This window comes from Marmota monax, unplaced genomic scaffold (assembly GCF_021218885.2).
Source record: "Marmota monax isolate L192 unplaced genomic scaffold, Marmota_monax_Labrador192_F-V1.1 WCK01_AAM20220418_F8-fsc00207, whole genome shotgun sequence".
In the NCBI taxonomy this organism is placed as follows: domain Eukaryota; kingdom Metazoa; phylum Chordata; class Mammalia; order Rodentia; family Sciuridae; genus Marmota; species Marmota monax.
Window position 1 is genome coordinate 901,924 of NW_026692713.1, and position 14,478 is coordinate 916,401.

The 14,478-nt window shown below is 41.7% G+C and overlaps 1 protein-coding gene across 2 annotated transcripts in view; it reads right to left on the reverse strand.

Moving 5' to 3' along the window:
* Positions 1-14,478, reverse strand: part of Frmpd2 (FERM and PDZ domain containing 2) — a 135,405-nt gene that overhangs the window by 33,618 nt on the left and 87,309 nt on the right. For both annotated transcript variants that reach the window (XM_046446775.2, XM_046446776.2), the window contains 3 exons: positions 12,709-12,865; positions 6,858-7,068; positions 1,335-1,435 (listed from right to left, as the gene is read on the reverse strand). In XM_046446775.2, the coding sequence (XP_046302731.1) occupies positions 1,335-1,435; positions 6,858-7,068; positions 12,709-12,865 (469 nt within the window). The remainder of the gene's footprint in view (positions 1-1,334; positions 1,436-6,857; positions 7,069-12,708; positions 12,866-14,478) is intronic.

Below are 14,478 nucleotides of genomic sequence, written 5' to 3' on the forward strand. Positions count from 1 at the left end.
ACACACACACACACACACACACACACACACACACACACACTGAGAGCAAAGATAGCCCACATTTAATTTCCTAGCAAAACTCAGAACCAATCACTGAGGATTTTCTTCCAATGAGCCTCACTGGGTCAATTTGGGTCAAACTTGGGCTGTAAGAGCACAGGCCAGGTAGACTGGGCTGTGGTGCCTCTTTTCTGTCTGACTTTTGATAGTTTTTTGGCCTTGAGACAAGATGGAAGAGGACCAGGAACTTTATGCGTTAAAGGCTTGCTCACTAGCTTGTGGTGCTACTGGAAGGCGGGAGAATCTATAAAAGGTAGGTCCTAGAGGGTGGAGGTTAGGTCACTGGTAGTGTGCTCTTGAAGGGATTTGGGACCCTAGCTCCTTCTTCCCTCTCTTTCTTTGCTTCCTAGCCACCATAAAGTGAATAGGCCTTTTCTACCCTGTCTTCTTGCCATGGGCCACCACAAGCTCAAAGCAACAGAGCCAAGCAACCATGAACTGAAACGTCTGAAACCATGAACCAAATAAACTTTCTTCTTGTTAAGTTTATTTATCTTGGGTTATTTGTTACAGTAATGGAAAGCTGACTTACACAGGCTTCCAACAGTCGGAGGGTAACAGGAGCTATCGGCCCAGTCTGGGTACTTTGGAGTACTTTCCCAGTTTGGGCCTTAAAGGCAATCCAAAGTACAGCCCTACAGTTGCTCCCAGAGTTCTGGGATTAGATTCTCCAAATCTTGTCACAATGCACTTGGGAAAATTCCCCACTGGTGACGCACCACTGTCATCATTCCACATCTCTTCCTCCCTCTGGAAACATGATGGAAATTGGCAGACACTCAATTTAGAGAGTTGCTTGGTGGTATTCCAGATCCAGCCCTCAGGCTTGGTGCTCATCAAATATAGATATTTTCCTTAGTTATGAAGTCTCTTTGTCTTTGCCTTCAACTGGGGGCTTGCCAGGAGGAAACTGCTATCTTCCCTGTGCATGTTTTCTGGGGAACACTGAGTGATATGCTGGGCCTTGAAGAAGCAGCATAACTAAAATGGATGGTGCATTTTTCTAAACATACCACTCCATAGTAGATATTCCCTCTGCTGAACCAAAGGGCTGGAAACCAATTCACCACAGCTAATGCATTACAGATCCACATACCCAGCCAAAGCCAAATGTTGATTGGGAGAGCTCTTCCCAACCATAAGAAAATTTTAGAATCATTTTAAAAGTAAAAAGGTTACAAACTTTGGGAAACAAACTGCAGTGGTGGCAGAAGGTCAAAAATCAAACATTGTATCTAAGGTTTCCTTTACCAAAACCATGGCCTGGCCCATACCTGTGTTTATAGTCTGAAAAGGCAGTCCAGAAAGTGGGCCACAGGTCATTGACTTCTGGATCAAACAGGTGCTATTCAGCTGCTCCTGGCCAGGGCAAGGGCTGCAGAGAAAGGTTACAATGTAAGTAAGATAAGGCAACTTCTTAGGCAGTTCTAATATGAACAGTGATCTGGAGAAGGCTGACTTTTGCCTGACCATCCAGCAGTTCCAGACACATTCTCCAAAGAGGAAGGAATGTTATCAAATCTGATTATCAAGGCTACACCAAAAGAATGGTGGTAGAATCTTTCTGTCCCAAAGGGTTAACTGCAGTCACCTAGATCTCACATGAACGTCCCACTATCCACCTTTGGGTTGGATATGTTAAAGGCCTCCATTTCTTCAACCATAAAATAGGGATAATCTTCTATTTCCCAGGTTTGTGATGGCACCAAAACCATATAGTAGTATAAGGCATGACACTCGATGGGTCCTGATGTTCTATTGTTTGCTTTTTTTTTTTTTTAGCTGAAGGCTCTTAGTGGGGCCAATCATGCTCTAGTACCCCACATAGGCTGTGCCTCCCTGAGTACTAAAAAATTGGTGATCTTTACAGGTGTTTGAGATGGATGCTCCACTCCCAATCGCACTTATTGAGATCAGAAAACTTTTGTGCATGTTTTCAGTGGCCTTAGCTGAATGTGCAGTACAATGGTTTAAATGTGGTTTGTGCCCTAGGAGTTCATGTGCTGGATGCTTGGTCTTCAGTATGATGCTGGGAGTTAGTTGATTATTTATGAGGTGGAGCCTAATGGGAGTTGCTTAAGTTAATGAGACACTGACCTCAGAAGAGATTAAATAGTTCTTGGAGACTGGGTTGGTATAAAAGAGCAAGACTGGCCCCTCCCCTCGTTCTTGTCTCACCCTCAGGTCTCCCTCTTACATGCATTCCCACCATGATGCCACCTGCCATGAGATAGTGCAGACAGTAGGGGGTCTAACCAGAGCCAGTGCCATGCTGTTTGGACTTTCACCCTTCAAAACTGAGCTAATTAAACTTCTGTTTTTAATTAGGTACCCAGCTTGCATTATTTTGTTACAACAACCAAAAATAGACAATATACACAAAATTCTAGTAAGGGAAGCATGTTCTAAGCACTAGGAGCATGCTTGAATCAAGGGGACCCTGCCCTATCCCCAAGTTCAGCTCTCCAAAGAGATAAGCTATATTCAGAGATAAGCAGAGTAGAGAGCAAGAAGAATAGACACAAAGCTATGGGTGCCTAGGGCCTTGCAAAAAAGTTATTATTGGGTCTCCAGGATGGACAAGCACATGAGCAGACTGTCCCCAACACCAGAGAGGCCACACCACAGCTTAGGCAGTTGGACCATAGCAAGGGATGCTGCCTTGGTTGGCAGTATTCACAGAAAGAACAGGATTGACAGAGGAGAGGAACGTAGTAGAAAGGGAAGGGCAGCACAGTCAGCTCTTTGTAAGGTCGGAATGAGCCTCATTCTTTTTCTTTGCTCTTATGTTGTGCATTGCAGCAAATTCAACCCAAATTGATTGAGAACTCACTGAGGATCATGCCTGGGCTGGTAAGGCATGCAGGGTGAAAGGGTGAACCACATATGTCCTAACCTCTGGGTCTAGATAACTTCCAAGTCTACCAAGTACCCCAAGGAGAGGTGTTAGCAGAGTGTTCATTTGTTCAAAGGAAGGAGAAATCCCAGCCGTCTGGGAGCAGCTGATAAGGATATGAAAATGAAATGGCCTTTGAGGATGGCCTTTGAGGAAAAGAAAGGGCTTATGTGCCCCCAAGTTTTTATAGCTCACGTGACCTGGGCCACACATGCTGCCCTCCACTTTAAAAGTCATTTACTGACAGCCACAAAGGGACAGATATTATACGAGCCTGTCTGGTTTATAAGGTGCTTAGAGTAGCCAAAATCAGACAGAAAGCAGAGTGCTGGTTGCCATGGACTTGGGCAAGCAAGGAATGGGGAGTCAGTGTTGGATGGGGACAGAGTTTCAGTTTGGGAAGATGAAGATCTGGTGGATGATGGGTGGTGATGATTGTACAGCAATGTGAATGAACTGAATGTCATTGCAAACTGTGACTTTAAAAAGTGGTTATGATGATATCTTTTATGGTTTGTCTATTTTTACCACAAATAAAGGGGTTTTTTTAATGTAAACCTTTAAAAAAAATTTACTGAAAGCCTTCACATTCTGACCTTAGAGCTGAGACTGCACTTGATATGTCACTTTTCTTGAGTTTGAGTGATTGACAGGGAGATGGATGAAAGCATGTGAATGTCAGGGTGAAAGGGAAAAGGGGGGTTTCCGTAAATGGACCCAGTGGTGTGCAGGTACCATCCCTATGCAAGGGAAGTTGGGAAAGGCTTGGGAGAAGCAGTGACAGGCAGTAGGTGGCCGAAAGCTCAGCACCTGGCCCAGGGCTGGCACACAATAGGTGTTTATATAATTTACCAACCAAAATGAATGAATATTTACCCACGGTGTTTCTCCCTTCTCTCTCACCCAGCCCAAATTCTACTCGTCAAACAAGACTTAATGTCACCTCTCCCATGAAAACCTCCCCAGTCCTCACCTGCAAGGGAGCCACAATGCTACCTATGCCTGCCTTGAATGTTTAATCCATTCTGTCCTCATGTGCTTCTATCATGTCCCGTAGAGACCATGGAAAGGGTACCAGCATTGGGACCCTCACTGTGGACTCAGCCCGTGTTCAACATTTATAACAGTTTAATTCCTGCAGCCACCCTGTGGGCATGGCTTTACTGTTCATACCACTGGATGAATGGCACAACATGTTAAATAACTTTCTCAGGATCACAGAGAACTAGACAGCTGGATAGGCATTGGTAACCAACTCTCTTAAGGCTGGGATAGATCCACAATGTGGTCTGAAGGGAACCTCCAGCTGAGTCATCTTTGCGGTAAGCAGAAATACTAAGCATCTCCTCCAGTCACCAAGATTGACAGTGACCCATGGCCACAGTCACACTCTTGGCCCACCTCAGACTTTGACCATAGCTGTGATGGAAGGCCCATGAGTGGTCAGGCTCAGTTCGTGCTGACAAAATCCCACCTCAGATGCAGTTCTCTTTCTGCCCTTGAACTTCTTACACATCTTGGGAGCTTTCTCTTCATCCTCCCACTCCCTCTTTACCCAAAAGTATGGGGGAGCCAAGTCCCACAGATGACCTTCAACCAGAGAGGAATGGGGGCAGGCACACAGGCATCCACCCTTCTGTTTTTTGGCAATTAAGGGAGATCTTCAGGACACTTTGCTGAGGAATTGAGCCTTGGTTGCCCTCAACGTTACTTTGATGACCCCATCCTGTACAGGCTTTTCTTCCTTCCCTAGCTCATGCTTCTGCTCACACCTGGCCTCACATCTTTAAAAACCCACCTGCACCAAGTCATGGGCTTAGGTTGTGCTTCTTTTGGATCTTCCAGATGGCCTAGGACTTAAAACAAGTCTTTGGTTTCCTTTTTTTCCCTACAGGTTACTAGAGAGCTATTAAGAGTGGTAAAATTTTTGTGTTAGTAAACTGAGAGACACAAACATACTTTACAGCAGTATCTAGAGTTTACTGAGGACTCCAATACAGCTTCCTATTGGAAAAGCCAACTGCCATATGATGCTGCAAAACCCCTACCATGAGGGATGATTGACAGGTCACTGGAAGCACCATCATCCCCAGGAAGCTTACTTTGCTGTTAATACATTGTTCAATGTGGCTGCTAGGTTGGGAAAAGCACTTTCCAAAGTTCCACATATTAAAGGTGTTACCCATGGCACTATTAGGAAGTAGGGAAACATTTAAGAGGTAGAGCCTGGTGGAAGATCCTTAGATCATTGTACCTTAAAAGGAAATATAGAGACTTCAGCTCTTTCAACTTCCTCTTTCCTTCTGAGCCACCATGAGGAGAGTAGATTCCTCTACCATGTAGTCCTACCATGATGTGCTGCCTTGCCACAGGCCTGAAGACAATGAGGCCAACTAATCATGGACTGAAACTTACTGTGAGTCAAAATAAACTTTCTTCTTTTAAAGCTGATTGTCTCAGGGATTTTGTTGCAGTGACAGAAAACTAACAGTGGTCTTAAGCCAATCGTGGCTGCTTCTACCTTTTAAAGAATAAAATGCTATAAAATGCCATTAGTCTGAGTGACAGATGAAAAAAAAATGGCCCCAAACCCTTTGATGGTCACATCAAGAGGTAGAGTTTATTTTTGTTCTCTTCAACTCTGTGCTGACCTAGGACTAATTTAACCAAGAATATGGTGGAAAAGATGCCATGTTAACTCGAGGCTAGAGTTTATAAAGAATGGCAATCTCTCCCTGGGCTCTTGAAGCCCTGAGCTACCATGTAGAATCTTGCTGGAGACACCATATGGAGAGGGCTTGAGATTGCATAAGAAGGGAGAGGGACCCAGTTAGCAATGTATCCCAGCCCCAGCCACTCACACCAAGGGCTGTGCACATGCATTTCCTTGCATGCATCTTGGACCCCCCCAGACCAGTCCAGTCATGATCCTGGTCAATATCACAAGAAGCAGAAGAATTCCCCAACACAGCTCTGCCTGATTTTCTAACCTAGAAAATTATGAAATGGGATAACAAAATGGTGATTGTTTTACACCACTGCATTTTGGGGTGGTTTGTTGCACAGCAATAGATACACAGAACAGTTTTGCTTCCCCGTTATTGATTATGTTTGCAGTGCACATTTGCATCTATAGAATTTGGGCAATAATTTTCTAAGAATTACTTCAAGATGTATACATATATACATGAATTTCAGTTCAAATGAATCATCCATACACTCATGCTGAAGCAGATGTATAACTCATTCCTCAAAACAGCTCCTATAGCAATCCTCGTTAGTCGTGTGCTGCCTGGGGAATCTGGGCTATTTATATAACTTGCAATGTAAGTGTCATCCAAGTTCTAGGCTATTTTTAAATGTATGGATCATTGTTTTATAATGGAAAGTTACATGCATCATCTCACTGTTTTCACATAAAAATTTAAATGTCATCAACGGGGAAGGTAGAATAGTGTCAAAATCAGAAATATAGTCTCTGGGTCCAGCGGTATTTCTTTGAGTTCTAGCCCCTCTGTTTCCCCTCCTGTAAATGAGAAGGATGATAAAAATATTCCACATGGTTCTACAGGTTAAATTAGTTGATATGTACAAGTACCTAGAACACTACCTAGCTTATGATAAGGCCAAAATTACTGTATTTTTTTTTTAATTCTGTCCTCTTTCTCTACCAAAAGGTATGAGCATCATGGTAGGGGAGTAAAATTTTGCCCTACAGTATTTAGCTTAGACTAAGCCATAAGAAAAGCATAACCCCACAACTAAGCCAAGGAATTAATTGACAGTGAATATATACTTTTCCTTAGGCATCTATCATCCTTTAAACAACTGGCTTTAGGTATAGATGGCTCCAGCACACCAATACCTGGTAGTTTGGGCTCAGAGGACAGAGGAAACCCACCTGTCTCTGATTCCTTCTGTACCAGTCTCCTTATTGGTTTCCAAGTTGAAGTTCTCCAGTGACGCACTCAGCAGGCCGCCTATGGTGTCCTGCAACCTCGGTATGAACAACTGATTTTCTGAGCATGACAATCTCTGAATCCATGTAAGAGGCTTGGACTGGGCCTGCTGGGCAGGGCTTGAATTTGCCATTTGCACAAACTTATCCCGATCTGAATTGGAGGAGAAAAAGATAAATATACTTTACACTCAACATGATACTGGTCCCATTGCTCTTGGAGTGGCAAAACACTCCCAGGCTCAGGCTCTTCTCTCCCAGTTCTTTTTCTGCACTGAGAGGCCTGCTTTTTTGCCTCATGCTAACTCAGGGAATTCTTGTGATTAGGCTTGGGACTGCAAGTCTTCCTAATTAGCACTTGCTAATGAAGGACATTTTAGAAACCTAAGAAAGAAAAAACCAGAGGCTCCCTCCCTGGTAGCTGATAGAACTGGGAGCCCAAGAGCCTGTTCTTATGGGTGCTCACCCAAAGCATTCCTGGGAATGTCAGGCTCCAGCAGGGCCTTAGATAAAATTAGCTTCTAGCACCCAGTTCTGCTTTCCGCCTTTGCAGATCTGTCCTCACAGTCGTTCTCATAACAAATGGGACTTTGAATCATCCAAGCTCCCAAAATTAGGCTTTGCCCTGTGGCACACAATCTTTAATCTCAACACAGCTTAGTTTTCCCTGGTAATAATAGTTCATGTAAGATCCTGTTTCCTAGAATATAAATAACACCAATATAGCACCAATGTGTTGGACTCCTAGATTTGTTGCTTCCCTTCCTTCCTTTGTGCAGAAAGGATTAATAGGTGACTCTGGTCAAGTCCCAGGTGTAAGAAATTTCACTATTTATATTGTTCACAAAAAAAAAAAAAAAAAAATGGGGATTTGATCAATAGTCTCTTAAGTTAATGAGGCTTTACCCAAAGTGAATTTGTATTTTGAGAAAGAAAAATGATGACCATCTCCAGACTATCTGCTCCCTGCTAAAACCTGGAAGGAAGGCCAGTGCACACATTGCTTTGTTATGGGCACCACTTTTTCTTGTATGTGTGTATGTCTAAGTATGTGTGCATATGGTAAGTGTGCTGTGTGGTGCCAGTATATGTGTGTATGATAAATGTGTGTTTGTGGTATCTATGTATGTGAGTGAATGGCCAGCATATATATGGGGGTGTCTGTGTGTGTGTGTGTGTGTGTGTAGTGAATGTGTGTGGGAGGTGTCTTTGAATGTATGTTTCCACACTGGAGTATGGGAGAACCTGACACAAAGACCAAAACAGCAGCACAAGAGATTCACCTGAGGCTTGCGCAGCCTTCTGATCACCAGGGCCAGAAGAGACAGTGACATTGGACTTAATTCTCGTAGATATTAACACCCCCTTAATATTCTAGGATACTTTAGGAAGAGACACTAGATTCAGGGCCTCAGCTCATAGAGGTTTGGCTGGTTTGAAGCAAGACTGTGGAGGGATTGGGGCTACAGAAAGGAGCTGTGCCTTAGGGAAGAAACTCATAGAAGCGGAGCAGAGAAGTGAGAGTCCCAAGTGCCTGGGATTCAGGAAGAGCTGTGCTCCCTTCCAGAAGCTGGAGGGGGAGTCAGGAGGCTGAGGAGGGAGCTCAGTGAACAGATGAAGGGCCCACAGTGAGGTCAGGAAATGACATCACAGATGCAAGATATTCAGCTTCACAGACTCAGACCGAGGCTGTGGGCCTGATGACTGGTGCTGAGTGCTGGCCTCATCCTTAGGCCTTGGCCTCATGAGGTTCGACTGGGTAGACTACAGTGCAGGAGGGATGTGTCAGTAGGTCAGAGATCCAAGGGTTGACGATCTTTCAGGAACAGAAGGAAGGATTGCCAATAATGTCCCAAAGCCACTGGCACACTGAGGAGAATGAACAGCTTCTGTTCCCTGGTCATGGGTGACTCACAGCATAACTGTGGCATCTGGGAAATATCTGACAAATATCGAATCTGTCTGGACATCAAGGACTGAAGCCCAAGTTGGCTGGAGTTCCAAGCACACAGGAGATACCCACAAAGAAAAGGAAACTGGGATGAGATCCCAAGCAGCCCACTGCAAATTTGCAGTCTTGCAGCCACAGTTTCCTGGAAGGGCCAGGAGTATCCTGAAGCACTGGACCACCCATTAGAAAGACGATGGGGCCACTCTGCAGTGCTGAAATACTTACTTGTCCTGAAATACCCATTTGTAAAAGCTCAGTGATTATTTCTCCCCAGGGAACCAAAAATAACTATAAAGTAATATGCTTGTTGAGACAATTCACAGAAGAAACATTTGGTAAGTGTTCAGCTTCTCAACAATAAAAGAAATACAAAATAAAGCAACAGTGAAAAATCGTTTTTACCTGTCAAATGAACAAAAATAAACACGATGACAACTATTCCAGCAAGAATGCAATGAAACAGGCAGGATGACAAGAAGGCAAAACACTCAGGAAAACATCCATGGTTTTTAAAATGCCCTGGCTCTTGTACTCAAATACATTTTTGAGAAATAAGAAAATCAAGAAAAGAATTTTCTCCAATGATGTTTATCACAATATTATTAGTAGTATTGAAAAATGAAATGCAAACTAAGCATGAAAAGAGGGAGATGATTAAGGAATAGTATTTCCATACAAATAGTATTTCCATTCATCCATCCATTCAAACATGTATTAACCACTTGCCATTTTGACATACCTCTCTGTTCCATAACAGAGCTAGAAAGACTGCAGGATACTGTCCCTGCCTTCAAGGAATTCCCAGTCTACCACAGATTAGAGGCATACATGCACAAATAAGAGTGAAAAAACACAAAGAGATCTGCACAAAGAAGGAGCAGTCTACTCCACTCCACCCGAGAAGGAGTTGACTGGGGGCAGCCAAAAAAGGAAAGTCTGTTCAAGGGGGAGGCTGTCCTTCAATATGTTCATGGAATATCAGGCTTATTTTGGTGGTGTGAGCCACAAAGAGGTTAGGAACAGCATCAATGGTAGAGGCCACTGGCACCAAGACCCTGGAACCCGAGATACGCTGGTGTGTTCCACAGCCAGCAAGGAAGTAGGCAGCATAGCCAGAGAGGAGAGGGGAGGTAACCAGACAGGAAATAAGTCAGGGTTGGGGCAAGAGTTGGAAGAATCCAACAGGTCATCCTAAGGAGGTTAGGTACAAACAGACAGCAGAGTGTCATTGACAGTTTTCAGCATGGAAGAACATGATTGGATGGGTCCTTTGGAATGATCACTTTGAAAATGACTTTGGACAGTGGCAGGGGATATAAATCTCAGCAGGAAGCTCATCTGAGAGCATTTGGTGGCATGTGGGGCAGGAAGAGAAGGTCCAGGTCCAGACTCCCAGTTCCTGCTGGGTGAATGGGTGGTCCCCTTTGAACAAAGCAAAGGTCATGGCAGAACTCCTAGAGTTACACAGGAGGAAGAGATCAGCTGGAGATGCAGAGCTTGAGGACAGATGGAGATGACCAGCTCTTTGCTGCATGCAATCACTGAAAATGGTGTCCACGGAGAGTTTCTCAAATGAAGTTTTTAAAAGGCAAGGAGAATTGTCAAAATGAATCCTTTTAGTGTAAATGTGCATTAGATTTCTGAAAACTCTTAAGGTGGTAGAATTTGCAGTTTGAGAAAACAGTTTATTATGAGCAAAATAGGCCTAGAAGGACTAATTTCACAAGTAAGCTCATGAAGTCTTTATAAATATTTTATGGTCACTGAAATCAAGCAATAAAAGCAATATTGATGGTGTTTCACACACGGTATCTCAGCAACACCAGGTAAATCAGATATAATTAATTTGCATTTATCATCTCTAGCTCCCTGGAAATAACCTGGGACCAACAGCCTGCAGTTCCAATGAAATGTTTATATCTTCATTTGGCTCTGCTGCAAATAATATGCTACCTTTATTTTCTGTGTTTGCATCTTCATCTCTAAGCTTGGCAATTTTGTTTCCCATTATTAACCTAACTCCTGGGCTAGTCCTTAGAACTTGTGACACAGCTCTTACATGCATTAGCACTGAGTCAAATCCTCATACTCAAGAGACACTGTCCTATTTCACACTCCAGACATCAAGCTAGAAATGTTACATGCACTGTCGTGCTGGAGTACAGCACAAGCCTATGAGACAATCAGTATGTTTGAATGAGGGCATTAAAGCTCAGAGAGGGGAGGTGAGCTGGCCAAAGTCACCCAGCCATTTTCCTAGCCGGTGTTTTTCTAACTTTTATGTGTATTCAAATCACCTGGGATCTTTTTAAATACAAATTCTGATTAGTAGGCCTGGAGTGGGACCTGTGATTCTGCATCCATCGTGAACTTCCAAGGTAATGTGCATACTGAAGGGCCCAAAGACTACAATCTGAATATGTAGAGTGTGAATCACTGTATTTTATTGTTCTCTTTTATAGCAGAAGAAGAAATAATGCTTAGAGATCAACAGACACTGTGATAAAGCAAGCACTCAAAAGCAAGTCTCTCTGGCCCTAAAGTTTACACTCAGGCAAGTTATGAAATATCACTTTTCAGGAGGTGAAGTAGATGGGCACTGGACCCCAAGAGCCACAGGTTCAAGTCTCAGCCCCACCAACAAACACCCGTCACAGTTCTTACTACTCCAGCCCCAGTTTGCCTCTTCCAATAATGTTGGTTCCTGCTTCACAGGGCTGTTTGACAATTACAGTGTGAAAAAAGTGTATTTGGAGCATAAATTAGATCTTGCATGTAAGGATTATCATAATGTCAGGAAAAAGTAGGAACAACGGTAATAAACAGCTCCATAGAATTTCCTACGTGCTCAATAATTGTTAACTGATCTTACATGATGTGTGGCCACATTTTAATCAATTGACTTTTTCTTAACTTTATCAGTAATATATGCTCATGCTGGAAGTTTAACAAATAGTGAAAAATATAAAGAAAATAATCATGCTTGCATACATAACTCACAAAGGTAATAACAAGTGATATTGTGGTGGTGTTCATTTCTATATTCTATTTTCTTGTTTTGTAACATGGAATTATTAACCACCTGAGTATGGCTACGCTTTTTAATAAATGGGCACATGTAGCCATTCAAATTTAAATATAAATCACTAAAACAGAAATTAAAGATTTAATCCTTCATTTGTTTTTACCACCTTTCAAATGCTCAATAGGTACATATACTGATGACTCCCATACTGAAGGCTACAGATATTTCTATCATCAAAGAAACTTCCATTGGATGGTACTAGATATAGTCCCATATCTTGCTGTCACCCACTTAGCTCTATAGCATATACAGTCTCACAAATCATCCTTCTCCAAAAAAAAAAAAAAATACTTTAACTGTCTGAACTATAGAGATGTGCTATGATTTTTTTTTAACTAGTCTTCTATTCTGGGAAATTTAGGTTGCTTCCAAATGTTCACTGCTATAAATAATGTTCCAGTGAACACCCATGAACATCAACTTTTGCATTTTTCTGTATTTATTACTGTAAAATAAATATCTGTCTACAAGTAAAATTATGGGGCCAAAAGGACATGGTTTTTTTTTTTAAAGACTTTGGATATATACTTCCAATTGTACACTAGGAAAGTTGTATCAATTTACCCTCCCAGTGTTATTTATTTTAGTGTTTGCCAATCTGAGAAAAAAAATATACTTCATTTTTATTGTATTTCTGTCCTTACTGAGGAGATTGAAGTCTTTATAGAAGCTTCCAGTCAATTGTATCAGTTCATACAAATTATTTACAAAACAACAAACTTGTCAAAGTGTCCATTGAGAATATAGCATCTACTCACCAGCTGAAAGATGGAGAGTCTGCCCAGAGCCCATCTGCGCATTAAACCCATGCTGGGCAGAACAGAGGCCCAGTAAATATTTACATGTCTTGGCTGAATCAGTGACAAATGTGTGCTTTTTCCCAGTGACACTGCTGGTGATGGTGAACTTTTTCCTCTAAAAGAAACAAACACACACTTTAGTATGCTGACCATCCCTGCCTGTTCTCTGAAATACAAGTGTCCGGTGAATAATAGCACACTCTGTCCCTCAGCTCAGCATCAGCATACTAGGTATCCAGAGGTATATGGCAGATATTGACCCAACTTATTTTTCTTAGACCAAAGAAAATCCTTCTTGCCAGGCATGGTGGCGCACACCTGTAATCCCAGCAGCTCAGGAGGCTGAGACAGGAGTATCATGAGCTCAAAGTCAGCCTCAGCAAAAGCAAGGTGCTGAGCAATTCAGAGAGACCCTGTCTTTAAATAAAATACAAAATACGGCTGGGATATGGCTCAATAATCGAGTACCCCTGAGTTCAATCCCTGGTACCAAAGAAAAGAAAATCCTATTTTTATTTTTCCTTCATTCATAAAACATTTATCAGGCAATTTCAATGTGCCAAGGGATGTGCTGGATAGAAAGAATATGAAATGGGTCTGGTCCGTACTTGGCCCCCATATTTCTATGTGCAATATGAAAATACCATTAAATCTGATTCCTGTTCTTTTTATTGTACCAACTCCAAGAAGTTGCAGATAAAATCTTAGCTAGTCAGGCATTGGCAAGACAAAAACACTTGTATGTGTTCTAATATTTCTTGCTATTATGTGCCAGGTTCTAATCTAAGTTTCATAAATCTTAACTTCTTGTCTTCACAGCTACAGAATGAACTTTATCTCTATCCTAAAAATGAGGAAAGAGAGAAAGAGTCCTCAAGATGCAACAGGAATTGAGGTCGTACCACCAAGAAATCCTTCCCTACATTATATCTTCTAGACCCACATGCAAAACAATAATATTCGTAGAGCTCACTGGACTAAATTGGTGAGTATTACTACCTGGGGTTATTAACATGGAGCTTTATAAATAAAGTCATAACTTTTTGCAATATATAATTTTGAACAAGAACAAAGAAATACAGATGATATTAAATATGAATTGATATATAACTTCCAAATAAATATCTATCCTAAATATTATGTATGTTTCAATTAAGAACCTTGAGCTTTCTCTATAAAGATAATTTTATAAAAACAGGTTTATGTTTTAAAGAACCCCCTAAAACTCCTGATCTTCCTGATGGCTGATCTCCTCTAAGTCCCCACAGACACCATTTGTAAGAATTCTATCCATACAAGTCAGATATTAATGAGAAGCAGATAACTGCTTATTGCCTTTCCTCTGAGAAACTCCTTTTCATCATTGACCTAATTTCAGATAATTTAATCATTCTCTAAATATTCTTTACTTTCATTGATAAATGTAGCTCTGAGCCTCCTTATTACAATGTTAGTAGATTCTGAATCTGTTGATATAAAAGTTCTTTAAATAATGCATTTTCTCAAGTATTCATTCATATTGCTCTACTGGTCTTCAAAATTCTTCCTTAGTACTCAATCCGTCATTTTATGCCCACTTTCAAAGTTGAACATTTTCTCATAATCCATGCATTTTGTCAGTACACATTGATATGCTTTCCCACAGTCCCAACATTTTATTTCAACTTCATTCATTCAGATATTAAAATTTTTTAGATAACCAAGTCACTCTTTTTAATCTAATAACTA